Source organism: Trachurus japonicus, chromosome 24 (assembly GCF_045865225.1).
Source record: "Trachurus japonicus isolate A0001 chromosome 24, Traja_1.0".
In the NCBI taxonomy this organism is placed as follows: Eukaryota; Metazoa; Chordata; class Actinopteri; order Carangiformes; family Carangidae; genus Trachurus; species Trachurus japonicus.
The window spans coordinates 11,796,559-11,823,595 of NC_140930.1; the positions used below are offsets into that span (position 1 = coordinate 11,796,559).

At 41.9% G+C, this 27,037-nt stretch overlaps 1 protein-coding gene across 5 annotated transcripts in view; it reads right to left on the bottom strand.

The window, feature by feature from the left end:
• Positions 1 to 27,037, bottom strand: part of otofa (otoferlin a) — a 75,613-nt gene that overhangs the window by 648 nt on the left and 47,928 nt on the right. For 2 of the 5 annotated variants that reach the window (XM_085770248.1, XM_085770249.1), the window contains exons 9-45: positions 26,690 to 26,821; positions 25,015 to 25,077; positions 24,544 to 24,628; positions 24,232 to 24,391; positions 23,819 to 24,005; positions 22,457 to 22,643; positions 21,120 to 21,343; positions 19,636 to 19,744; positions 19,352 to 19,538; positions 18,988 to 19,108; positions 18,358 to 18,458; positions 17,911 to 18,001; positions 17,366 to 17,482; positions 17,108 to 17,260; positions 16,547 to 16,739; positions 16,113 to 16,237; positions 15,886 to 16,020; positions 15,091 to 15,252; positions 14,101 to 14,220; positions 13,844 to 14,005; positions 13,557 to 13,719; positions 12,434 to 12,600; positions 12,195 to 12,224; positions 11,929 to 12,066; positions 11,765 to 11,840; positions 10,617 to 10,762; positions 10,392 to 10,526; positions 10,168 to 10,305; positions 9,941 to 10,068; positions 9,611 to 9,781; positions 9,269 to 9,429; positions 8,792 to 8,934; positions 8,612 to 8,700; positions 7,935 to 8,033; positions 5,848 to 6,089; positions 5,557 to 5,735; positions 4,732 to 4,832 (exon numbers count right to left, since the gene is read on the bottom strand). In XM_085770248.1, the coding sequence (XP_085626374.1) occupies positions 4,732 to 4,832; positions 5,557 to 5,735; positions 5,848 to 6,089; positions 7,935 to 8,033; positions 8,612 to 8,700; positions 8,792 to 8,934; positions 9,269 to 9,429; positions 9,611 to 9,781; positions 9,941 to 10,068; positions 10,168 to 10,305; positions 10,392 to 10,526; positions 10,617 to 10,762; positions 11,765 to 11,840; positions 11,929 to 12,066; positions 12,195 to 12,224; positions 12,434 to 12,600; positions 13,557 to 13,719; positions 13,844 to 14,005; positions 14,101 to 14,220; positions 15,091 to 15,252; positions 15,886 to 16,020; positions 16,113 to 16,237; positions 16,547 to 16,739; positions 17,108 to 17,260; positions 17,366 to 17,482; positions 17,911 to 18,001; positions 18,358 to 18,458; positions 18,988 to 19,108; positions 19,352 to 19,538; positions 19,636 to 19,744; positions 21,120 to 21,343; positions 22,457 to 22,643; positions 23,819 to 24,005; positions 24,232 to 24,391; positions 24,544 to 24,628; positions 25,015 to 25,077; positions 26,690 to 26,821 (5,120 nt within the window). Of the gene's footprint in view, positions 1 to 1,962; positions 2,188 to 4,731; positions 4,833 to 5,556; positions 5,736 to 5,847; positions 6,090 to 7,934; positions 8,034 to 8,242; positions 8,342 to 8,611; positions 8,701 to 8,791; positions 8,935 to 9,268; positions 9,430 to 9,610; positions 9,782 to 9,940; positions 10,069 to 10,167; positions 10,306 to 10,391; positions 10,527 to 10,616; positions 10,763 to 11,764; positions 11,841 to 11,928; positions 12,067 to 12,194; positions 12,225 to 12,433; positions 12,601 to 13,556; positions 13,720 to 13,843; positions 14,006 to 14,100; positions 14,221 to 14,523; positions 14,596 to 15,090; positions 15,253 to 15,885; positions 16,021 to 16,112; positions 16,238 to 16,546; positions 16,740 to 17,107; positions 17,261 to 17,365; positions 17,483 to 17,910; positions 18,002 to 18,357; positions 18,459 to 18,987; positions 19,109 to 19,351; positions 19,539 to 19,635; positions 19,745 to 21,119; positions 21,344 to 22,456; positions 22,644 to 23,818; positions 24,006 to 24,231; positions 24,392 to 24,543; positions 24,629 to 25,014; positions 25,078 to 26,689; positions 26,822 to 27,037 lie in introns of those variants that run through there. The other 3 variants (XM_085770250.1, XM_085770247.1, XM_085770246.1) reach the window with 3 other exon arrangements.

A 27,037-nucleotide genomic window follows, 5' to 3' on the forward strand; every position in this document is an offset into this window, starting at 1 on the left:
TCATTTCCTCAAACACTTGCGGGAAAGCTAACAAATTTTTCTCTGAAACATGTCAACCATGGAACGTTTATTTCAAATTGCCAAAAACAGACGAAGAAAAATAAATATCGCACACGTTTCAACAGATATACGTATAAATACACAAATTCATCGTAAAAACAGGCAAGTTTAGTGCAAACGAGAACTCCGTAAATCTGTGAAACGCAGAATCACAAACAAAGACCGCAACACAAATTTGATCAAGCACAGGCAAAATTTGAAAATAGTTAGGAGGGGGCTATGGACACTGCAAACAATGCCATCTGATATGGAGCCAGGTTCAGAGTTCTCACAATCAACTCTGACCCACGTTACCAGTCCGCTCAAGTGCACTTTAATCGTACTTCCATCTTTACATTATCTGTAATAGAGTAGAGTTGAGTGATTTGGTTTGTGTCGAACTGGAAAGACAAATCATGCCAACACACACGACCTCTGTGGTCATTATCACAATGACGCATGCATATCGACATTTAACTCCACAGTCAGGTAGAAAACAGTAATAAGCAGGATTTGTTGCATTTGAGGACTTTTTTTTTTTTTTTTTTTTTAAATCGGTCAAATGATATTTGCAAATTATTTGTTTTAATCCCCCGTAAGGATTTTGTTGTTGTGATACAAGACAGTGGCAGGAAGGCAATTTACAGACTAAGCATATGGGGCATTCTGGGAGAACAGGCTCAACTGTGCTCTTAGCCTACATGAGTTAATTATACCAAAAAAAGTGATTAAAAAAAAAAGTTTTTCCAAATTAATTGCAAATAATGTTTGCCTCATGTCTTGTTTGCTTGTCTTGTTTGCTTTCATGGAAAATATCAAACATAACACTTCAACTAAACCCTGTAGAGAGCTTACTCATCATTTTATTGTTTAATTCTTAAGTCATCTTGTTCTATGTCTCATTGAATTTCATTAGGAAAATAGACATCTTTTTTCTTCATTATTCTTCTTCAAGTGTGCAAAGACCGCAAGAGCTATAGCGATTATAAAATAAATGGTAACACTTTGCTGTGACAACCAATGTTTTGCCTTTATAAGCTGCATATAAACATGTAATAGCATATAACACAGTGTAATGTAGTTGTGCACAGATTTAAGTGTGTGTGAAAACACATAAGTTGAAGCTGGTGTATAAACAGATAAGAATGAAGGACATTATAATAAAACAGGGAAAATACATATTCACAGGAAAACGTTTAGTGTTATTTACATTCTTAAACACTTAAAATGTCCTTACATGTGCTGACAACTACATTATAGTGTGTTATACAGTAAAGCTTTTATCTAATGTTTATATAGCGCGTATAATTAGAGGGGTTGAAGCTGAGTGTTACCAAAAATATTGTTAATTTTGTTCCCTATTAACCCAAATCAGTAGCAGATGTTGTAGCGGTAATGGGAGATCTTACAGCATCGCTTGAAATGAACATCCCATGCAATCGTCCGACCACTAAAACCTGACGCTCTGATTTAGCCTCGTGAATAAATAATTAAATAAAACTAAATAAATAAATAAGTTATGAGCTGTATAAACAAATAAAGAAACATTCACTGTCATGTGACGTCGCTCGAAGAGAAGATCGGGGGGGAGTCGCGTCGTCGTGGCGTGTGATTGCTGTTCAGTCAGTTCAAGGATGGAGTGTAAAGGAGTAGATCTGTTAGGCTTGCTGCAGACTGGATGGAGGATTAGTGTTTCTCATGACTTTTAGAGGGTGGGGGTTGAGGGAGGGGGAGCGGAGGGGTATTTTGGGTGGTGTCTGCCTCCCCCCTCAGAGCTGCAGTGAGAAGTAGCAGGATATCAGAACGGATTAGAGAGGAGAAGTATCGCTATCGTTCTTCCAAAGAGCCTTTTTTTTTTTTTTTCTAAGCCTGAGGGAGACCGACTCCTCTGCGCCTCCCTCTACTTACCCACCACCACCCTCCCTCCCTCCCTCCCCCCCTCTCCCCTCTGCTTTCCCAGCATGCACTCAGGCCCCCAGCAGCTTCTTGACAAGGTAGCCCGGCATGCTGTAGAGGAAGAGGCCCAGCATGATGAGCAGCAGCAGGGCCACCACGATCTTGATGATCAGCCACTTGTAGCGGTTGCACACCAGGTAGCGGATGGCTTTCAGCGGGCTCAGGAACCACAGGAAGGTGGTGTCTGGGCGGCTGGAGGGTGGTGGGGGGGATGGAGGAGGAGGAAAGGTAACGGATGTGGTGAAGAGGACATGCAGGAGGATGGAGGAAGGGGAGAGAGGGATGGGATGAAACATGGGAGAAATAAAAAAAAGAAGAAAGAGACAGAAAGCTGGCATTAGTGGTTAGTACGGCATGTTGCACTTTGCGGGTATTATTTTCAACACAGCATGCTCACAGCTCACATTCGTATATAAACATAACGTTTCCAAAGATCACACCACAGAGTAAAAGCTCTACATTCAAAACATGAGCACAATGGAGATGTTCATAGAAATAGATGGATGATTGACCAACAGCTCTGTCAATAATATTGTGGTAACACTTTCTATTACGAGTCCATAAATCCAAGTTTATTTCCTGCTAATGTTTCCTGGAGAGGAGCGATCCGTTTGCACACTGACAGTTATTTCTAGATGCTGTGTCAGCACAACCTGGATATTTGTATTCATTCCTACATGTGTCCAAACACATTATTCACAATTCGAATGATGAATAAAGTTTCCAATAATAAGTCACTGAGCAGTAAACATTCATTGTGCTTGAAATTGAGTGAATCTAAACTAATGAATATAAACCATAAACTACATGGTTCTCTCTGGGAAAAACTTCAAGAAATTATTTGGAAATATTACCACTTGTTAGTTTATTGCCTGTTTTGGCATTTGCTTTTGACTTGCAGTGATTATTATTATTATTAAACATAATCTGGTAGTTCATGCTTCTGTAGCCTATGATTCTGATGTTATTCTGTTTTTATAGATAATTTGTTGATACTATCACTCCGACACTGATTCAATTTCATTTTATTTTTAACTCAGTTTAGTTTCTGAATGATATCTGGATATCATACAGGATGTGTTGTCAAAGGAAATGAAACTAAATCCTTAAGTTTTACAAAACAGAAGCATGAAATGTCATAGTTTCAGGGGAACAAAATGAATAATGAAGCAACATAATGTCACTGAAATTGATATAAAAGACCATTTTCTAAAGGTAGACTGAGTATCTGACCTAAAAACATCCCTGTATTTTTCCATATCGCACAGTTGGTCACTTATATTACACTCAAATGTAATGGCAATTTGTGGCAAAAACACTGGTGACACGAGACAGAAGAGACACTATTCTACTGCCAGGACAGCGGAGGAGGAGGAGGGACAGAAGACAGAAGAGTACAAAGATTGAAGTTGAGTTTGGCGCCACAGAAGAGGAATGTGCTACAGGTAGGACAGGAGAAACCGGGAAGCGAAGGGTTTAATAGAAGAAGCAGAGACAGCGAGGAGGGGGCGGAGGCTACCAGCGCTTCAGGCCCCCAGCATCTTCTTGACCAGGTAGCCGGGGATTGAGTAGAGGAAGAGGCCCAGCATGAGCAGCAGCAGTATCAGCCCAAGGACCTTGAGGATCAGCCAGCGGTAGTTGTGCCAGATGAAGTAACGAATGGACTTCAGGGGGCTCAGAAACCACATTAGACTGGTGTCCGGACGACTTTTCGCAAAGGAGGGAAGGAAACAAGGAAGGAAGGAGGATGCAGATGGAGGCAGAAAACAGGGAGGAGGGGTAAGGAGAAGAGGAGTTACACAGAAAGGAGGGAGAGGACGAGGGGGAGGGAAGAGACAGAGGGAGACAGTTGAAGAGATGGTAGGAGGAGAAACGAGTGTGAAAGTGTAACAGTGGCTTGTTGACAGTGCAGAAAGCAGCCGTGGTCAAACACAACCACGTCTAATCTCTATTAAAGGGATAGTTCAACATTTTGGCAAATTGGCCCATTGTCATAATCCCTATAGTTTTAGGAGTAGTTTCGTTACCTTTAATTGTCGGTGCAAGTTATTTTTAGAACGGCGGAGCAGAGAAGTGAGCTTCTCAGAGCTACGCTACGGAGGCTAATGGGATTTCTTGGTTTCCCTCATCAAACTCATCAAGTACACAATCCAACAACTCCAAAACACTCTCGTGGACAAGTTGTGACCTGCACATTCACCACGCTATGAGATAACAACGGAACATCAGCTGTTTTGCATGAATTTACATCGAAAACAACAACAAAACAACCGTCTTGTAACGTTCAGTTATTATCTCATAGCGTGGTGAATGTGCAGGTCACAACTTGTCCATGAGAGCATTTTGGAGTTGTTGGATTGTGTATTTGATGAGTTTGATGAGGGAAATCCCATTAGCCTCCGTAGCGTAGCTCTGAGCAGCTTGTGGCTCTGCTCCGCCGTTCTAAAAATAGCTTGCACCGACAATTAAAGGTAACGAACCTACTGCCATCACTATAGGGATTATGGAAATGGGCCAATTTGCCAAAATGTCGAACTATCCCTTTAAATTACATTAAACTCAGAACTGGTGTTGATTTCTGATTTGCTGCGTTTTGCACTGTAAGAATGATTTACCCCAAGAGACGACTTAAGGGACTCTTGCTTGTGTCTGGGTCTAGTTTTAAATGAGTGTCAGTGAAAGGCTGATTGAAACGTATATTTTCAGTATAGTAGATAAAACATGTCGACATCTTACTTTGGTTTCTCCAGTGGATCTGGTTCGTTTCGTCCGAGTCCTACAGGACTTTTCTCTGCCTCCTCTGCTGTTACAAGGTGAAGCTCAGCCTCAACTTTACCCTGCAACGACATCAATAACCCATTTAATCCAAGGCAACATGTGGATTTAAATACACAATAATACACATATCCATACACAAATACCTACATTTTCTTGACATGGGAGATTTCCATAAGACTTTGATATTTGGTGCTTCTCAACCTTTTATACATTTGACATTTGATTAAACTACTGGTTAATGTTGACTCAAATCAGTAAATCATTTACTGACACTTTATAGATGATCTTTTACAAACCAGTGACATCTCCTCAGTAACTGGTTTGTGATTTATGTAATATTTGATTCATAAATGTTGAATCCATCATTGATCCTTCCTTTACGGATTAATAAAGTATCTCGATCTTGATCAAGTATGAAAATACCAACTTTAAACACAATAAAGATAGTGAAAAATGTGTGACTTGTTTACAAATGACATACAATTTAGTTATCAATGCTTTTCTAATGCTTTATAGTCAGTTATAATAGTAAAGTGTTACCAGGGTAACACCTGCTCAACCCAAGATAAACACAGCAAGAACAAACATTTGTGGCACAGAGTAGAAATAAATGAGACACTATTTTCCCTGTTACATGTCAGAGTCCCATCTAAATGATTTCCAGGTGTTTTCCAAGTTAAACAACACCTTAAATCCTGAGTTTGGACATGAGGTATGAGCCATTAAAACAAAATAGATTTTTCCTTTAAAGATTCTTTTCATTCGCAGACTTGGGTGTATTACCGTGAGCTCCATCTCATCGTTCTCATCGCGCGCGACAAACGGCCACCAGCCCTTCACTCTCTTTTGTTTGAAAATGGAGATGGTGGGAAGCTCGTGCTCATTTCGGATCATGTCCAGAGAGCACTGCTTGGCCGTCTTGGCCCCACGGGGGAACCGGTTCAGGTCCAGCTCAATCGCACCTGGGATTAAGTGAGAGTTAAAGCAGTTACATTAAAGGAGGTGATGATAAAAAAACAAACAAAAAAAACAACATTGAAATCCACCCAGCAACCCTCTCCCATCCGTCCTCACCCAGGAAGTCGTCAGCGGAGAAGTGGTCGGCATCCCAGACCTGCATTGTGAGACGAGGAGGGATCTTGTATTCGGTCTCATCCCAGGAGAACATGGACTCCTTCTTGGAGATGACGATCTTCTCCTCGGCCATGAGGTAATCGAAGGGGAAGACGAAGCGCCAGTTGAAGTTGCCCTCGCCGGTTAGTGAGTGATAGTGCACGTCTGTGTCCTGCTTGTCTTCCTGCTGCCCTTTCAGCCACCTGTGGGAAGGTCACAGGCAGGTAATGGTCAAAGAGGTCAGAGCTGACCTTTAGGATCATGGTTTAGTGAGATGAGTGAGTAGGTCCTGTTGTTAAAACCATGCATTAAAAAAGTCTTAATAGGTAGGAAATTGCAATTGTCTGTTAGTCGTTGTGTATTAATTTGGATGATTTAACAAGGAGCATAGGGAAATATACCAGTCTGCTAACAAGAGAGATGATGCTCATAGGTCAAAATCAAAAACACATCATGTGACTCCCCAACAGCAAATCAGATTTCTTCATATATGTGAGTGGTTTTAACATGAATGCTCTTGAGCAAAACATAAAAATCTGATTTATTGTTGGAGCTTCACACGATTTTCAAAGCCATGCACACACAGAACTTGCAATAATGCGAAAAAAAAAGAAGTTAGTGTCTGGATGCAGATAACAGGGGAGCAGAGGCCTCCGGTGTTAGTCTGTGCCGCCTGGAGCTTTTTCATTAAAAGCTGAGTGAGGATTCATTAATCAAAAAGCTGCGCGAAAGAAGCTGCACAATCAGTTCTCAAAATGCAACAATAAAAACATAAAGGAAAATAAAGCTGACATAAGATATGTCAGAATAATCTTAAATAGTAAAAAGAAAAATAGTGAGAAACTGTGAAGGAATGTGCTTCGGTTTGGCAACCGAGATGCACTCGTTCGCTTTAGGCTGCAGTGAGAAAACACTGGGGAGTTTTAGCTCGGCTACAAAGAGCACAGTGTCACTTAAAAAAAAAAAAAACATGCCTTATTTCAGCATTGCCAACTCATCATTACTGTAACTGGGTCCATCTGAAACAGCCCCACAGTTTCTTCTGCCTTTACTGACACAGTGGGAACATTTAAATAATCCGTGTTTCTTACAGTAAAGGTCCTGAGGTGACACATCCACAGGTGACGGCACGTCAGCCGAGGGAAAAGTTAGTCTAGTTTCAAGATGCAGGAGTGAGGAGGCTGTATACCAATAACTTAAATATACAGTATGTACTTAGAATAATATCAAGGCTGCGAGGTGACGATGTTGTTGAAAATCATTGGAGCTCTGTCATACAGACATGCACATTGTTTGCACACATAGTATATTTCAAGTCCTTTTTTCTTTTGTAGAATTACAAATGTCTGAAAAGTCTTGAGTCAGAAAAACATCCAACAGCAATAGCAGAACAGGACCAAACCACAAGGATTATTGAGTTTCATTTATTACAGAAACTTTCACTGATGTGTCCATTCAGTTGTGTCTGTTTTTTGCATCTGTGCTCTCTGAAAGTCTTTTTTTTTTAATATTACTAATAGATCATAACAGATCGTGCTGCTCTTAGCTCTGTTCAGCTTTGTAGCATCTCTTAACTTATTGTTTTGGTTTGACAGACCTTTGGCTCGCTCTCACTGCTCTCATCAGTGTCTTTTTTTTTTTTTTCTAGCAATAAAGCTCTAAAAATTCAACTCCACTTTTTCTGTTCAACCCCAAACAGCACGTTAGCAAATACAGTAGCTGCTGAACACAGTGGTGCAGTTCCAGGAGCATAGTTGGATTACAGCTAAATTAGATGTAAATATGCGACTTAACAATCATCAGGTGGCCAAAGAATGGATGCTAATGTTACCTCTTGAAGTCTACGGTTTATGTGCTTTGGTCCTGTGCATATTTTGCATTTGGCATTAGATTACAGCGTGCTGATGGGAGACAAGCATGGCTGCGTGCTGAAGAGGGAAAAACAGGAAGTGGATAGAGATGTCGAAGACAGGATCGAAGGGCTTCATGGGGAGGAAAAGAAGGGAGGTAGTTGTTTTTCGAGCCATGCGATGGGATCGTGTGTTTACCCCCTGACATAGATGTCAGACATCTTCTCTCCTGTCATGAAAGCATCGTCCTCTAGAATTACGTCATCAGTGTTCCAAATAACAACACGAAGCTCAAAGCTAGACACCAGCAGAGCAGTGACCAGAGAAGAGAGAGAGGGACGACAGAGAGGAGACACACCACAAACACAAAGACACAAACACGCACACAGAAAAATGGAAACAAAAAAACAAACAAAAAAAATAATGGTTAACTGCAAAAAAAAAAATCCACACACAGCTCACACCCACGGGACTAGGCTTGGTTCGCCGCGTCCCGCTGTACCTACCCCCTGACAAATATGTCACTGGACTTTTCCCCAGTGAAGTAATCATCGTCCTCCAGTATTACTTCGTCTGTATTCCAAATAATCACCCTGAGCTCATATCTGGTAAAGGATGGGAGGAAGGAACACATACACACACACACAGTTGGACTTATATATGTCAGTAAACAGAGAACTAACTACTCAAACAGACTCACCATAACTTAACCTGGAGATAAAACTAATAATTCTGTAGAAAAAAAAAAAACTACAGAGGTTTAGACACTTTGTTATCCAATAAGCACATTGCCCCATTTTAAAATGCATTGGATTGATGTTTTTGTCATGATCCGATTTTTTTTTTCTCTAAATTGCTGCATACACAGGATTTACCTCTTTGGTTTCCGTGGTGATATCTCAATCGCAGGCCCAGGAGCCGGCATGTCCATAGGGAACATATCCACCCACATCTCAATACGGCCCTTTGGACACAAAGAGGAAACAACACAATGTGACAGCTGTCTTTATTTTATGTTTTATGACTCCAGATGAGCTTCTGAGTCTCTCTCCTGCCTGTTCGATGCCGGGCTTGTCAGGATTCAGCAGGGGTCGGGTCTCCACGTGCTCGGGGACGAGCTTGCAGCCCACTCTGGGGATCTCCTCCCAGTGATTCAGCACCGTCAGAGCCAAATGCTCCTCAGTCTGCTTCTTCAAACCTGGCAGGGCGATACAAAGTGGAGGCAGAGAAGGAGAAAAACACAGAAAGATGTATAGTTACTTAAACTGGGATGAAAGAGTATTACTGGGTCTAATTCAAGACATTTATACTCTTGTCTAAAACAATATCATTTGTAAGGTAACACGTACAATGACTGCAACAGAGATCCCATTAATAAGCTACAGAGCCCTTACAAATTCATAGCTTTGAAACCCACATGTATCATGGTATCCCCAATACATTCGACAGAGGAACAGTGACATTTTGGGTCCTATACTGTATGTAGGACCTTTAAATTACATTCCAGCCTTAGGGGAAAATTGCAGCCGTACCATTCTCATCTTCAATCTCCGTTGGTCCCTGGAAGATTCGATTTGCCACCTTCACTTTTCCCCCCGGTCCATAATGAGGTCCATCGATCTTGCCCTCCTTGCAGAGCTTAGCCAGGATCTGCCCGGGCTTCATAGGGTCCCGCCACACATTGTACCCGTGGCTAACAGCAACAGATGATAAAGAGGTTAGGTAACTTCTGAGGTCAGAAAATAACTGTAATATTAATATTCTAAAACTTTACAGGACAACTCAAGAAAAAGTGAAATACTGAATAAAATATTGGATGATTTTTATGATGGTGACATTAAATCTTGTTTAGCAGAAGACACACTGATGCTCACAGCGAGTAGTTGGATGAGATGCCACAGGTGGCTCTGTATTTGCTGTAGAAACGATTCTCAAGGTCAATCTTTGTCTCTCCGATCAGGTCGTCGGTGCCGACCAAGTCCCAGTCGTACACAGACACTGTGAGCATGGACTCCATGGGGAACGTGGCCTCAATGTCAAATGATCTGAACAAAGAGGAAGAGTGGAGGAAAGGAGCAGAGGTTTCAAAATACTGCAACACAAACAATAGACTCTCTGGGTGAGTGCTGGGCATTGCTAGGTTTAATTGGAGAAAAGTTTCCCCTGCAAGACAACAAAACGGGACAATATTTCTCTCAACTCACTTTCCAAACACAGGATTGAGCTGTTTGGAGATGTAGTTCTCTTTGTCTTTGACCTCTGACTTGCCCAGCTTGATGACGACGTAGGGATCGGCCTTCCCGTTGATATCAGCAGGATGAAGATCTGTCGCCTGAGATAATAATAATAATATTAACCATAAACCAATAAGCAGAACAGAGAGAATATCTGTAACTGTTGTATACGTTCATATGGCGAGAAGGTCACTCACCCTGACCACATAGACACGGACGAGGACGTTGATCGGGTCGTTGTGGGGAATGCTCTGGAACATGCCCATGTTGGGATCGAATCCTGCCTCTCTGGTGATCTCCTCGGACAGAGGGAGCTTGTACATACACAGGGAGCCCTGCGTTGGGGAGGAAACACTTTCTGTCAGCCACCGTGTGTGTGTATAGACATGTATTTGTTTTCACTGTGTGTTTGTTTTCTCACCTTGAACCTGCCGACGATCCTGTCGTCATCCAGAGCGTGTTCGTCGTCGTCTCCGGCTTTTCCTCTGTACAGGTTGAACGTGTGAAGCCAGTCTTCAAAGTTACCGTACTCAGTCTCCAGCTCCTTGTTGTACACCTGCACAGAATAACAACACATAAAGTGAGGGTGTGTCTCCACGTTGGTTTTTTTTTTTGTTTTTTTAATCCAAGTATGACTGGTACTCACCATCAGCTCGTCCACTTTTGCTTTAACCGGTCGTTTCTCCAGCCCGTCTACAGCCTGACCCTTCTTCTTGTCCTTGGAGTTCTTCTTCTCTTTAGTCTTTTCTTTCGTCTTGGAGCCTTTCAGAAGAAGGTCATCGGGTTTGATATCTGATCGGTGGGTGGATGGAGATGGAGATGGAAAGAGCAGGGTCGGAGTCATGAAGAGCACTACACAGCACTTCACAATGTCACTAAACATGAAAGCTGACAGCTTTGTTGATCCTCCCTCCTTTTGTTTTTATTTGCTTTTTGTTTTGTTCTGTTTGCACCTTTTTTAGGTGCAGGTTTAATATTATTGTTATAATTTAATCAATAGTTTCAATTCTTGTACGGTCGCTATTGTCTGAATGAATGAGTTGTGTTTTCAGTTGTAAACTTGTGTTCGTTTAAAATAAAAACATTTGGTCACAAAAAGCTTTGTTGATCAGGGAGTTTATGGGAAATGTAGTTTATATCTACAACTGAATAATGACTTTTGTAGATGTTTACAGCCTACACCAAATTTTGACACCTTGACGTTGATGTTCCTTCTCATAATACTAGTGCTTTAAAAGAGGTTTCACACTGCATAAGAAAATAATTCATGCTTTAATATTATTTGAGTGTATGCAAGCATGTTAGTTTAGACTTAGATTCATTTTGCCAACTTTCATGTGCACTGCAGAGCTGATGAATGAGGAAAATGGTCATGGACATGATCATGTTTTAGTCTGTTCAAGATAAACGACGGACCCCAAGGGGCGAAGGAGACGGAGAACAGGAAGCGCAACCTTCTCTGGAAATATGCGTCCATACTCACATCTCCTTCACTCCTTTCACTTCTTTCACTTTGAGAACACACACTTACCGCATAAACTGCGATTTTGAACTAAAGTTTAACTAATAACACATTAGTCACACCGAGAGATACCAACTCTATACATAACAATAACGAGGAATCCTTCTTTGAATAATCCTAAGAAACTGACAGAAAATACTTGGGAACATGTGCACAATTGAAGATTCACAGCCTAAAAACCAACACAGGTGACTTCTCCCACTGAGAGAAATCACAGCAGCAGACGTGGCGGCGGTGGCCTGCAGCCTGTCTGATCAGGTGGAGCTCAGTACCTGCCGACTCTGCTGCTATCTCCAGGTCTTCCCTCTCCTCCGCCTCGGCCTGAGCTGCCTCCTGGGCTCTGAGGGTCTGGAAAACCAAGGATAGAAAACATCTGTCTGATCTGACTCAGACACTCATAAAAAAACACATGTGGATTAGACAGGACCATACAAACCTCCTTCAGGGTCTCTATTGAGGCGAAATATTTGGACCACCAGTCCAGCACGCTCTCGTCCGTCTCCTCCTCCTCCTCGACTCCTCCCTTCTTTTTCTTCTTCTTCTTCTTTTTCTCTTTGTCTCCTTCCTCCTCGGTCTGTTCAACAAGTTTGCACACTGTGAAGACTCTTTTAACTTTCCACTTCTTATTCATAATGTGCCGCCATTTAACTAAAAAGCACATAATATGGTCATTGCCAAATTTCTATAGGAGCGATTACTCACCATGTCAACTTTTACAACAGCATCAGACATCTACGACAGGGAGCGTTACATGAAACAACACAAGGGTTAATACACACGATGGATGGTGCAGGTAGGAGCGGCACATGTAAAGAGGCAAGGTAAAAAATGAACTGGACATAAAGCAGTGTTACTACTCCCACCAATATATAAACACATGGTATGCTATAGAAATGAGAAGGCAATGCTCTACTAGTACGTGATCTCAAAGACAGGCTTACGGCATCTAACTTGACAACTGTGTCCATCTTTCGGACCAGAGGATCCGTGTCCACGTTGACCATGAAGTCACCTGCGGGGCGAGAGAAGGTGCGGGAGGAAAGGCTGGGTGAGGAGCGAGGCTGGGAGCCGCCATTGGCAAGGACCATGTAGCCATTCATTAGCTTAGCTGGAGCGGAGGCCGGAGGACAGAGACGGCAGCAGCAGCAGCAGGTGGAAGGAGAGGACAGGACGGCCGAGGACATGCAAGGAGGGCGAGAGGAAGGAAAGAAGGTAACAGATGGAGGAAAGGACAGAGGCAGGAAGCAAGCAGAGAAATCAGCAGATTTAATAAAGAATGAAAACCCATTCTTTAGTCACCAGAGAGCTGGATCAGAGGTAGTTGAATATAAATCTTAAAAGTTTGTTTTAACCTTCCTCAACTTACAATATCCTGTTGTTGTCTAAACCTTTCTGGAGCCGCGTCCAGCTGGCATTTCATAGAGGTTAAAACAAAGTCTGAAAATCATTTGCAAACACAGTTTCGCCCATGTTTGGTGGGAAACTACAGGTCTTATTAAGGAGAGAAAATCCAGAACTGACAAAGAAATATTTCACTCTGCCTGGTTTAAAAGTATTCTCTGTTTGTGTGTGTTTATGTTTTAAGATAAAAAGTCTGACTCAGCAGTAAATAAAAATCAATTAAGATGATGAATTGCTTGCTTTGCGCATTGCCAATAGATCATTCAGTTAGGACTGTAGATAAAAAAAACCTTTGTCTTGAATTCTGCAACTTTTTAGTTCAAATCAAAATACAACAACAAACAGATAAATGCAAGCTGGTAGAAAACCTGCTTTTTATAATGTCTGTTGTTGAAGTTTCTAGTTTTTAATCTGGCTTGGCATTAACTACTGAATGTGTTTGTTTCCCCAACACGAATTCAGGAGACAGGAGAGACTGTAGCTGAGAGAAAACATATTGTTGCAATTTATCATCCAGCTATTTTATTCAACCTGGCAACTAGAATATTGTGCTTCTACAAACACACACACATGCACACATGTACGCATGTATACACAATACCACAGCTATTAAGCTCCTTGAGAAGTGATGAATAAACATGAGACTGTGTTGAGTGTCAGCACCTGCAGTGGCCCAGTTGTTGGACGTCTTGTCTGGGGCGCTGTAGATGAAGCGTCTCAGGCTGGTGACAGCGTGGGAACCCACCAGGATGTAGCGGCCGAACGCTCTGCAGTCCACCACCCGGATGTTGAGAGGAGGGTGCAGGAGCTCGTTTTCTGGAAGGTCCTAACGACAAAGACACACAACAAGCTGAAGTGTTAAGAAAGCAAAGCCACCAGCTGAAGAGCAGACCAATTTCAAGTACGGTTTCATGGTTATCAGTGAAGGAAATATCTGAGGTGCAACTCACCACTTCAAACCATTTGACCAAGGTGCTGAAGTTGGGATTTTTCTTGTAGTTCTGGATGAGGGCGGATTGAACACCTCTTCCTGCACACTCTATGTCCACACGTGGCCGATCCACCTGAGCTAAGTTAATCCTCTTCAGGTCCCTTAAACCCCAGAATAAAACCTGAACCGGAGAAACAAAAAAACAGCAGTGAAGGATGAGGATATTTACAGATGGAAAAAAAAGAAGAAAAAAAAAGCAGATCATTTAAATCTGACCTCAATACGGTAGCGGCTCAGGACGGGCCGGATGCCCAACGGCACCGGAAGAATGGGGCCACGCTCAGAGTCTGTCGGCCCTTCAAGGGGAGGAAGATCAGCCCGACCTCCTTGACCGATCTGCTCAGGACAGAGCATTAAACACAGAGCATTAAACATGAAACAGCGAGGGGAGGCGAAGCTGAGTTTACCAGGCTGCAGCACTTTTGACATCTCTGCATTATGATGAAGTGTGTGCAATGCGCCAGATCTGTTTCCAATGGTTGTAATATTATCTATTGATTTGTTCTTTTCTAAATGCGCCAACTTTAAAGAAGTACAGGGAAAGTTAAAGTCATGGCAGAAGAGAGTAAAGACAAGAAACTGCAGTACAAACACAAGAGTAGGATGTAGAGGGATGAAGAGAGAGAATGAAGAGAGCACCTTTATTTGAGGAACAGCAAAGTTATGGACAGCGATCAGAGCTCGCCTTATCTCCTCCGCATCGAAAGGAATCTGTAGGCAGCAGGAGGAGGCACAGAGAGGAAAAAAAGACACCAGACATGATGGATAGTTTGAAGCAAAGTGGAGGTAAAATGAATATGTAAGTGGATGGAAGCGTACAAGAAGGACAGCAGCAGGGGAAACAAATAGAAATGGTAATGTAAGAGGGCAGGAGGAGACGTGCAGAGAGAATAAATAACAAGGAACAAGGAGTATGTGATGATGGAGGTGGAGTGATAATGGAAATAGGTAAAGGCAAAGTGGTGAGTTATAAAATATAAGAAAAACAGAAAGAAGAGCCCAATTTTTCTATTTCCCTCATGCTTTGCAAACTCCTTTTTATGTTGTTTCTCCTATTTATATTTACAACCAACCCATAAAGTAGTGACATGCAGTCTCCAAAGAGGAAAACCCTGTGGAGTTGCATGTGTGTGCATGCATAATATAAACACGCTCATTAGTCTGTGTGTGTGTGTGTGTTCGTATGTGTGTTCTTGCATATTTTACCTGCAGCAGTTCAAAGGCAGCCAGCAGCTCCCCCGCCGTGCAGTTCCCTCTGAATATCTGGTAATACTCCAGCTGCGGCGGGAACCTCGGCGGGCCGTAGTGCTCGTCGCACATCTTGATGGTCGGCTTGGCGAACGTCCGACCTATGAACTCTGCCTTGCCCTGAACACGACATCGTGACAGCAGAAAGTCGGGACATTCAGGAAGGGGGACAAGGGAAGGGAGTTAGACACGAGTGTGGGAGGTGCAGTTCCCAGGGTGACCACTCGGTGTCAGTGTTGGTCAAATCAAGGTGGGTAAAGGTTATTGAAAAAAAACATGCAATTCACAGAGGAAAAGCTTCACTAAGAAAGATGTTGACTGTTACATGCGGCGATTACAGAGAATAACAACAAAAGAGATTTCTATAAACACTTTGCAGTTTATATCTGTAACGGTTGCTTCTGTTGTTACAAATGAAAAAGGAAAGGTTAATTTTCCCAAAGCTTTTCCAGAGTTCATCAGCAGCTATGAACCAAACAATTCACATTCACAACAACAGCCTCCAGTAGCTATAAAAACCGGATTCATACAGGCTATAAAACACTGATGGTTTCACACTCTATTTGGCAGGACAGCGTGAGCGAGGTCAGAGGTAATGTGCGAGACAGGGTGGACGAGCAGGGTGGACACAGTCGGAGGATGAGGGATGGAGAAGCAAAGCAGATTTTAGTTTTAGTGGCGCAAACAAACAAACTCCTTTAAAAGTAGTTTCTCTCTGCAGCATCTGTCCATTCGTGTGGACTGGGATCCTACCACTGTGTCCTGGTCGAAGATTTCGATCACGATGATCGGCGGGTCGTCTCTCAGCTCGCTGGCCTCCCCGAACAGCTCCACGTCGTCAAACACCAGCAGCTGGTCCCACGTGGGACACAGAGTCTCACTCAGCACCTGAACAACACACGACACACAGCAAACTCTCATTCTCAGGCGCCGTTTGTCAGATACAAGTTAAAAACACATGTGCACATTCACGTTCCTACCTCAGTAAGCTGGCTGTGTGTGGAGAAGAAGACACGAGCGAAGGGATCTGAAAGCCCGCTGCTGTCGGCAGCAAACAAACTGCGGGCCTGGTACATGTGGGCTCTGAGCTGGAACACCTGCTTCACTGTTGGACACACATGTATTGACATATTAACCAACAATCAATCCCATGACAGACAAGTGAATCAGAAAGTAAGTCTCTGTGTTTGGCTGCTCATTGATTCTTTGGTTTAAACCAAATGGTTGATCAAGAGGAAACCTTAATGCAAAGCTTTATGGTGAAGAGAATAAAGTGAAAGAAACTCCAAAACTTAAATTCTTCAATCACTGCAAGTTTGGCATCAGCAAATTACTACGAGGACTGACTCTGGATCAGCTGCTCCGATGCGTTCAAGTGTCTTTTGCAGTCACTTCTGGTGTTTAGAGCACTTACTGTTGTAGACGAGGCTGACGGGGGGGACGGACTGAAGACCGGGGCCCATTTTAGCAGCTTTGATCTCTTCAAAACCATTAGGCAGACCACTGAGGAAGTCCTTTCTCTGCTTGTTGAGGCCCAGCCACAGATACAGCTCCAGCTTGGCCTGAACGGTCCAGCCTGCAGGACCGAAGCCTTTCTTACCAGGCAGCTGTGGACACACAACACAAATTAACTTAATAGCTGTGACGACTTTCCTGCAATTAAAGCACTCCACCAATGGCAAAAAAAAACAAAAAAACACTTGCTTTTGACTCTCTAGTGTCTACACTCAATCATTAAGCATGTAGACAATGTTACAAGGAGGCCCGGTCCATAAATATTAATATTAGTATTGATTTTCAACCTCCTCCCCAGGAAGCTGTCACAGATTTACAAGCCTATTAACGTAACCGTTGTCGATACTAATCCTGTGTCAGGACTATTCACTAATACTGATCATCTGACATAATGAGAGGCCTTGTTCAGCTGATTCATAGTGTCTTTTCATGACAGAGGAGCAGGGAGAGTTGATCTTACCTTGAGGAAGACAGCTTTGACTTTACCACAGTCTTTGCCGGTTTCCTCGTCCACTATGGAGTACAGGATGTCTTTGGAGGGAACGCGGGCGTACGCGACGCGCTTGTTGTTGCTCATCATCCACACGAACACATCTGGGATGCTGTGTTGAGGCTGGAATAAATATGCAGAAGCGCTCTCATTAATCTCAGTGTCCTTCCCCCGGCTATAATCTATCTATATTGTCAAAAGTTAATTCCCACAAAATTAAATCTGTACCTCGTCAGCGAGGAAACGAAGCCTCTGCAGGAAGTGCTGCGCGAGCTTGAGTTTGTCTCTGAATGTGTTCTTCTTCACCTGAGTCCTAATCTGCTTGGCCTGCTGCCCCATGCTGTCCTGCAGGAGGAGGAAGAGGAGGAGATCAGTGATGATGAAGCTCACTTAAGATCACACACAATCTAATCATATGCAAGTGGACAAATAAGTGAATTATTTTAAAACCAACAGAGAAATCATTAACTCTACAATACCTTGCTAATTACTAATTAACCTCTTTATCTAAAAAAAAATCCTGCATTCCTCTTGCATCTCTTCTTGAATCAAATTAAAAGTTAACTTGCAAACAAAAACAAACATGGAGCACGAGATAGCATTGCAAATGAAATGCAACGAATTATTGAAGGTAGCGAAAAAGTAATCTAGAAATTAATCTCCTCGAGTGGCCTTTCCAGGGACTAAGGTGCTGGTATTAGTGGCTGAATGGCAGCAGAAATTGATGCCTCTAGTCACTTCATTTTCTCTGCTGAAAACAAATGAAATCGTACCATCTCTCTCATGCAGGACTTGAGCCGTTCTCGGTCCAGTTTGGTTCTGCCGGCCTGGTTCACATCCTTGTTAGCCAGAGTGACGAAGCGACTGGAAACGACCAGGAAGCAGGAAACACAGGTGTGACTTAACTCTGTATAAATTCATTCTGAACAACTGAAAAACTTTCACACCCAAAAAAAACCCTGAATGACATGAAGAGAAAGAGGAAACTTTGAAGACAGCGTTCATTTCTTTCACCATGACTGTGTTTTAGAGCTGCTAGCTTCACTAACTGCAGCTGTGTCTGATAAAGATTTCAGGGGAAAGCTTTAAAATGATCATCGTTCATTGTTTTACATCATCCATTACAGGATAAACTCTCTGTATCATTTCTGACCACTGAGTTTTGGGGCCAGTTTTGATAGAGGAGCATCATGAAAAATGAATATTATTATGCAGCTTGCCTGCAGCCAACGCTGAGCTCCTCCAGCACCCCCCTGAGCCTGCGCTCTGGAAAGGCCTTCTCTGTCTTAATGACCTCCTGAACATCATTCAGTCCTTCCTCCTGCAGAGACACAAAAATACTGGAGCTTAGCACAAAACATAGTATCCAAATATTTAAATCCAAAACAACTTTTATAAATGTCAGACACCAGTTATCTGCTCATACTGAGGTGGACTCTAACTAAATGAATATTTCAAATAGTTGTAAAAGGCACCTGAAGAAACAACATTAGTGACAAATTTGGGTTTTTAATGATCAACCTGACGCCCAGTTGTCTGTTGTCACTTTATATTACTTTCCTTTATATATTATATTGATGTTAATTAAGGAACTTTTGCATAAGCAGGACTTTTACTTACAGCAAAGTATTTTCACATGAAAGTACAGCAACTTCAACTATACCACCAGTACATATTACTTTACCTACAGTATATTTAGTATTTTTACTTGTTTTCTTCTTCTCATTATTTTATTTCTCTTTTAATATAAGAGATTTGTAAGCTGAATCATATTTTCTTTTCGTTGTTGATTTATTGAAGAAACCGGACCATGTGAAGTGTGCAGACTGAGAGAGAAGGAGCTCACTGACCAGCTTGTCTGCGATCTTATCCATCATATTGGAGTTGTAGAGTCGCCTCCTTTGGTCCTGCCACCAGCTCTTGATGTAAACACATGGCTTCTTCTCAAAGTAGGGGAGGTGGAAGTAGTTTCTGTAAAAGTAGAAACAGAAGTCACTTAAATGTTCAGTTTATGACCTTAAAGAGTAATGGACTGTGCAACTGCTTTCTCAACACAGCTAATTATCGTCAACAATCTGCTCCTGGCCGTTATTAAATGTGCTATTTATGATGATTGTGAAGCATTTAACAATCAGTTTGGTCTTGGCTTCATTAAATTGTAAGTTGAAAAGCAACACATGCCACCCTATCCCCCTGTGACCTTTGACCCCTGACCTGTCGGTGATGACGGGCTTCATGGGCGGAGTGGTGGACACGGAGACCAGGTCCCCGTCCTCGTCCGCCTCGTCCTCGCTGGAGTTCTGGATGAGCTCGCTCTCCTCCTCTTCATTCTCCCCGTCTTTCTTCTTCTTCTTCGCAGACGACGGCTTGCTCACGCCGTCTATCTGGTTGCCGTAGTTGCCTGTGACATTACAGAGCTTGTTATGGCGTCTGCACAGCAACAGTAGCCACTTATTTTACTATATCTGGATTACAAGATTAATTTAAACTTTATTCACCTATTGTGATTTCAAAACTTATCGTTTTGTCCCCAATCTTCCTGTCGATCATGGTGGCCTCCAGGAAGGATCCAAACAGGAAGAACTCTTCTATTTTACCTGTGGCGCTCTGAAGTGGTGAAGAGACAGACATGGAAGAAAAAGTGAATCATTTTATTGGAGCTAAGTGCATTCGTTTTATTGTCTGTGTCTGTGGAGCCGTGGCTGCAGAAGCTTCTCTTTATTATTCACTATACACACTCCTGTCTTGTCTCTGAATTACTGAGCCATTTAGTTTAAGCATTAGCATTGTAAGTACACTAATCTCTACTATGTTTTATTATTCCACATGGTTGTTGTTAGAATATAAAATATTAATCATTACTCCTTAAAGATTTAGCACTTTCAAGATGACTCCCAGGTAGCCAATAGATCTTTCGTCCTAAATCAAACCCTAATCCTTATCTGAACCCTGACCTGCTGCCTGAACTCAGCTCGGAAATGGTGGGAAATGTCCATAAAATGTCACAGTGACAAGAGATGTCCAGCAATTATGACTTAAAAAGTAGTTTACATGAACAGCAAATCAAGACACATGGGGGGACGGGACACATACAATCTTAGTTGAGGCTGAGTTAACTTGCTTTCTGAGCAAATTTAAAGTATGAGTCATTAAGTGCAAAAAAAAATAATAATAAAAGGCAAAGCATCACTGAACAAACTCTCAAATGAAAAGGGGAGGAATGAATCATTTTAGCTGTCCGCTTACAAATTGCATTAATTATTTCCGCCCAAATTTGTTTAACTTTAGGGTGAGCCGATCCTCTCACTTTATAAAACAGTCGTCAAAAATAGATAAAACCAGTGGGAAAATCTATGAACTATGAAGGCTTTGAAAAATTAATGCAAAGCGTGACCTGAATCTGAGTTTGCCATTAGTGGAAGCTTCTTTGACTTGGGCTCACAGTCCAACTTTCTTTCTCTGTTACACCTCAGAAGTCAGTTACTAGCATCGTGTCTGGTTCCCAGAGGATGACAGGATGACAAATATATCACTGATGCTCTTTTAATATGTGTGGTAAATAATTTGTGAAACCAGCATAAAGTTTAATATTTAGAGGGGAGAGGAGTGAGCTAATTTACTTGGTAATATTTTCTCGAATTAGTAATTTCCTTCTCCTTTAAGAAGGAGAATAAATAAATAAAATACTTGACTGGCACAGACTGATGCTGGCCTGAATTACTGTGGATCCTGGGGGAGACATTTACACCCTAACAGCCATGAGGTTGAATTGCTGGCGAGTTCGCCCCGGAGCTCCACATCTAAGGTTTCTGATTTCCCTGGTGAGCAGTTTGTGAAATGTGCCAATACAATGGTGGATAATAGCATCACATTGTTTCTCCCAGGGTCAGGAGGTCAAACAACAAGGTCAAGAAAACAGCTTTTCTTTGCTATTGTGATAAGTCTATCATATATCTCGCCGTCTTTACCGTCTTCTTCTCACCTCTGAGATGTTGGAGACCCCCTCCACTGAAACCTCAGTGGAGCTGATGATCTCAGGCGAAGTGGTGTCCAGCACCTCCACAGCAACGGAGAGCAGGAGACGCGCCCTGAAGGACACGCCCTCTCCAAGTCCGTCGTTCAGGTCCTGGTGCTCGTCCATCAGAGTGTACTGACGAGTGGAGCCGTACATGTTGACCCAGGCCGGGCCCAGCGTGGGCAGGAAGCCTGGAGGTGGCGAGTGGAGAGGAAATGTGAAATTTATGTGGAAACAGAAACAGAAAAAGAAAATGCAGCAGTAACTGGTGCCCAAATCATGCTGAACTTCTCCCTGTTGAAAAGCAAATGTTTAATTCTTCAAGGTAAGTGTTTTGACTCTTGCACGGTTCCCACTCCTTTCTTGAAATCATTTTCCAGGACTTTTCCAGGACTTTTCCAGCTGCTACAGTCTGACAGACATACACTAACACATCCCCCGTCCCATTTGTGCTTTGGAGAATTGTTTTTTACCCTAATTTGTACATTTAACCAGTTTTTTTCTATGTTTATTCTCTTCTCATCCCAAAAGTCTGATTTAAAGATGTGCAACCTATGGCTCTAATTTATCTATGAAATAATCTCTTACATGCTTCGAAATTATGACAAATTTACCATAGAACAACGCAAAACCATGTTTTTAAACCACTCCTAAAACAGCTCTCCTCTATCACCCATTAACCCAAAAGTTACTTGTTTTCTCACTAGGCACTTCTTTGGAAAAGAAGTCAAACAGACAGAGCTCTGGTTGATGATGTCACGATGTGATAAATCATTTTCCAGGACATTTGACATTTTTTGCTCATTTTCACTGTTGGTTCAGTGATATCACTCTGAGAGAAAACACCGGAGCCATTTCTATGTTTTCTTTGCATTTTACACAAGTACTGGTTGAATAGTAATATTTTCCGTTCACTGGCTGCGTTAATACATTTTTCATCAAATTATTTAAAAATAAACTCCAACAACTTCAAGAAAAGTAAAAGCATGATTTCAGACCTGTGAGAATTTGTCATAAACGTTGATATAGTCTTGACTGTGACTCATTCACAAAGTTCCTCTCAGTGTATATCGTGTAGTTGAGTTTAATATCCTCTGATGTCCATATTGATTGGTTGTCAATTTGAATGCATCCCATTAAACTCAAACAGCCATTATCAGTGGGGCAGGTATGTCGGCTCAGCTAATTACTAGATTCAGAAAAAAATATGAACTGGTGAAGTCTGACTCATTTTTTAAACCCAACAGATAATCAATGCTAATAAGACAAAATGCTCACACGCTGCCCTGTGCGTCTTGACCCACCTTTGTCACCGTCATTCGATATCTTGCGCAGGTCGATAAAGTGAGTTCCTATGGCAACGTCGTTGACCTTATCCGAGTCTCGTATCTGGACCTTCAGGCGTTTGCAGAGGGGAGGGAACAGCTCGGTGAAGATGATCTGCTCGTTCCAGATGGGCTCGTAACTGCTCTTCTGGACCGACGTCTTCCCCTGGAGACACATGAAGGAGGAACATTGATTTATCAAAGCGGGGACATAACAAACACGTCTGTGGTGGTCAGGTACTGTATGTGTTTCTATTCTGTCCTTGCTTTTTGTTCGCTGTAATTGTTTCTTGTCTTGCCACAAAGAAATCCCTTTTCAAAGTGAAAAGACTTTGTGAAGTAATTCATTTTGACTTAAAAAAAAAAAAAACAAGCAGAAATCCTCTAAAATTGCCTTGTCTTTTTACGAAGTTTCCTCTCTTCCATTGTTCAGCAATAAACCTCTCTGTCTCTGCTGGACTTTCACACTAAAGGGCTGTGGAAATACAGAGAACTAATTTAATTTGTTTAATTCACACAACAGAAAACTCACATTAGCTTCAGCAACACAAGTCTTTTATGCAGAGAGTCAGAGTCTGGAGTTTGTCACCTCATTACCTTGTCTGAGATAACTTTTGGGAGGGATCTCTTTGTGGCCGGTGTGGACAGGGAGAATGATTACAGCAATTAAAAGCACTTAAATGAATATGGACATGTGGGCAATGTATTAAGACTTGAAAAATGGGAATTGTTATCCAGTGAAGCATTGATTTAAATCTATTCACAAAGTCAAATGGAGGATTTTTGGATTTTAATTATCTTTTCAAACACAGAGTACGATTATGTAATTAGTCAGAACCATTAGAAAGCGATATTTGAGTCACTGTAAACACTGTAATATCTCAGAAAAACTGAGCTGAGAGAAATCAAATGTAACGACCTAAAGCTTTTAAAGCTCAACCCAAAACTTTTTTCATTTCCTCTCTTTTCTGTTTCGCTTAATATTATAATGTCTTGGTTTATGAGACAGATGCAGCCTTGTCTTAATGTTTGCATACTTGCACTGTGTAGTAAGTGAGAAAGTGGTTTTCTCGCCTAAATTATTTAAATGAGGTGAGTAAGATCTTAATGTTTTTAAGGCAAAAATAAACAACAGTTGCTGTTCCTCTACACCAAAACACATTTTTCTACAAGTTAGACTAAAGTTTGGAAATCCACCTACGGATTCCTGCACTTGTTTACTATCAAACACACAGTATGTCCTGGAGGAGCAGTGATAATCCTCAAGGCAGCAACAACAGCTGTCAGACAGCAGCAGACAACAGCAGAAAGCAGGATGTAGAGTTGTAAGAGTTACCGTACCTTCTGCCCGGCAAACTGCACTTGAACGTAGGGGTCCACCAGGTCTCTGTTCTCCCCTATAAAGGCCTTTTTCACATTCGCCATGATGCTGGTGTTCATTTTAGGAAGTCCCTCGGCGCGGTAGATCTTCACATAAAACCTCGCCCACTGCCTCTCCGCTGGGATGCCCTCTGGGAGCAGGAGGTTCCTGGAAGACAAATGACGGCACAACCTTTCATTGCAAGACAAGACTGGGAGTTATTGATTACTGTTAATATATACAGTATAGATTTATTACAATGGTTTCTGTTCAAATTTCAGCCTATGATCTATTACTCACACATATAGTCTTTGCTACAGCTTGTTTAAAACTGTGTATAATCTATCAACAAAATGGAAAATCAGTTCAATCCGATCATTAAAAAACTAATCACCCCTCTATGTCGTCTTCATCGGTCTCGTTGGCCTTGTGTGGAGTCTTGATGTTGTCGCCCTTCCCCACCACCGCGATGTCACACTTTACATAACCTTTGCATCCGGCCGTGATATCGTCAGGATCAGACATGATCGCCCACTTATGGTAGAACTGGTGTTCTGGGAAATAAAAAAAGACAATCAATGAAACAACCAAATATAAAAAACTACAGTCTTGTGATGATGTGGATGTGTAGATGAATGTTTCTGTATAAAAACATCTATGTGTATATTATTAGCAGTTATCACTGGTGCTACAGCCTGTAACGTACCAGGCTGAGAGTAAACAGTCCCAACGTCCATTTTGAAGGTTCCCACCAACGTCCCACTCCGAAGAAGGTTTTTAGAGTGAATCACCTGTTATGAAAGATTCCCAATGTGCAGAAAATACATCAATCTGTGAATGCTACAGAAAAACAGGAGGGTTTTCATGCAATGTTAAAAACAAAGTGCTGCAGAATTTCTTCAGCCTTTTACATGAAACATAACCAGTGACTCCCTTAGATCAACATCATAAATGTAATAACTGGAAATATCTTTTTTATGGTGGTATAATAACTATTTTTCCCTGAGCCAAATATTTAAGTTTTATCTAATTTTCAGTTATTTTCTTTGCAAAGTGCTGTAAAAAAGTATGAAATCTCAACAATGTAATGTTCACAGTTATTCTGCCAGACAAATATGGAAACAGTTTGTTGAGCTGGTTGTGCAGTGCGTACTTTCAGGTATAACACATTACTCACCGAGAGCTTGATGATCTTGTCAAACATAACGTGGGGAGGGACGTGGAAGTCAAAGACGAAATACTGTGGAAGGTAAAGAAAAGGTTTGCCCGTTAAAATCAATTCTGTTATTCACCCTGAAGATTTCAGGTTCAGAAGTCATCAATACAGAACTCAACAGAGGGACTGAGGCAACAGAGAGAAATGTGACATTCCCATTAATGGCTCCTTTGTAGGGCGGTGAGAGTTTTGTTTGATGATGCACAGATACAGTCCACACTGGGAGACCCAAACAAAGAACTAACCTTTAAAAAACACATATTTTATGCAAATGCATGCAGGACGCAGCTCCAGCCTGCAAGGTTTTTAATTCTTTAGAAGCAAAGTTCAGAGACTTGAAAAGAAACGGCTGATTTACACGTCTGCATCATCGTCTTTGATGCCGTTTTGCAGCAGGAGTCTCTGTGTTGCCAAAAGTACGTTGTGTGCAGTTTCTCTGCACTTTGGCCAAATCTTAACTCCGGACTGAGACACGGCAAAAAGTCTCACTGGTCTCACTTTGTCCTTGTACAGTTGGTTTTTACATGCGTCCCCAACTCCCTTTAATCATTATGCAGATGAATTATGTAACAGGAAAATTAACAATTCAGAATCTATCTTTGAATGAAGCTCAATATTAAAGGATAAGAAATGGTAACCATCTATACTTTAAAATTAGGCCATTTAATCTTATGAATTTGGAGCCTTATGTATATTTGCATGTCGATCTCTTTCTCTCTCATTGCCGTGTCCCACTAATCCAAACAGAAACACATGAAATGTGATATCATTAAATTTCTCCTGCGCTGAACAAACAGAACCAACTGTGTCTCGGTGTGAGGACAGAGAGATCAGAGGATTACTGTCTCAGTCACTCTGGTTTCCAGTTCGTCCACAGGGGATTTTCAGACAAACAAATCGATGGCGGCAGCAGGACACGGCGATTCTCAGCATCACCGGCTAACACTTCCTACCGAGAGGGATTTCTCTGCTCATCAGACACACTTCAGGAGCTTCTCTCTAGTGCAGAGTGGTGTGTGTTGTATTTTAAAGTCAGTGAATCGTTACTGTACTAGACCATCAAAGAGAACAATGTCTGACAGTGCCTGTCCTACACTTAACTCTGTTCATGTCAGGGTTTCGCTTTCCCAGTTGGATACTGACTGACGTCTTCATGTTGAGAGACATCTTCCTCCTCTGACTGTGCTACTGTCATAAGATACATTTACTGTACAACAACAAAGTATATTGAAACTTGGCACCTTTCAAGGCACAAAACAATTATGTGAAAGTCGCCAAAATGCTCAGTAGGTGTGTGCAAAATAAAGTATTACAACATTTTAGAGCATGATTCATCTTTTCATGATTCTTAGTGCAGATTTGGAGGACTTATCTTATTGTGTTCAGATGTATCCTGTGTTTTCTGAATCCAATCTCAACCATCTTCAACAACAAAACTCAGGGGAACTTCAGTGTTTGCCAGAATATGATTTAAGGCAGATTGTGTCTCTTAAATCCCACAAGTACAGCACTGCATTGATTGTGAATGAGGGACGGGCAAATGAATATATGAAAAATGTAAGTGATGCTGACATTCAGAGGGGAAAAAAAAGGAAGTTAGTTATGTTACATAAAAAAGTGTGTTAACAAGTCTCACCTCGTTGTAGTATGGGCAGTTTGTGGACTCCTTCATAGATGTGTACTTCTTGTCATCTCCAATCTCCACACACACCACAGGGTCCATGTTGAGCCCGATGAGCTGTCGGGCCTCGATCACCGTGATGCTGATCTGATGAGAGACATTAACACAAGAGATCTGAACGCTACGACGAGCTGAGCTGAGCCTCCTCCAGCAGAGAGTCAACCAGCAGCTCCACTATCATCATTCATCAAAAAAACTGCGCAGTAATTACCCCGAGGACAATTCAAAGGCAAACAATGCAAATTGATCTTTCACAGTCTTTAATGATGAGGCTGATTCCAGGCAATAAGGGCTTTCGCCAGA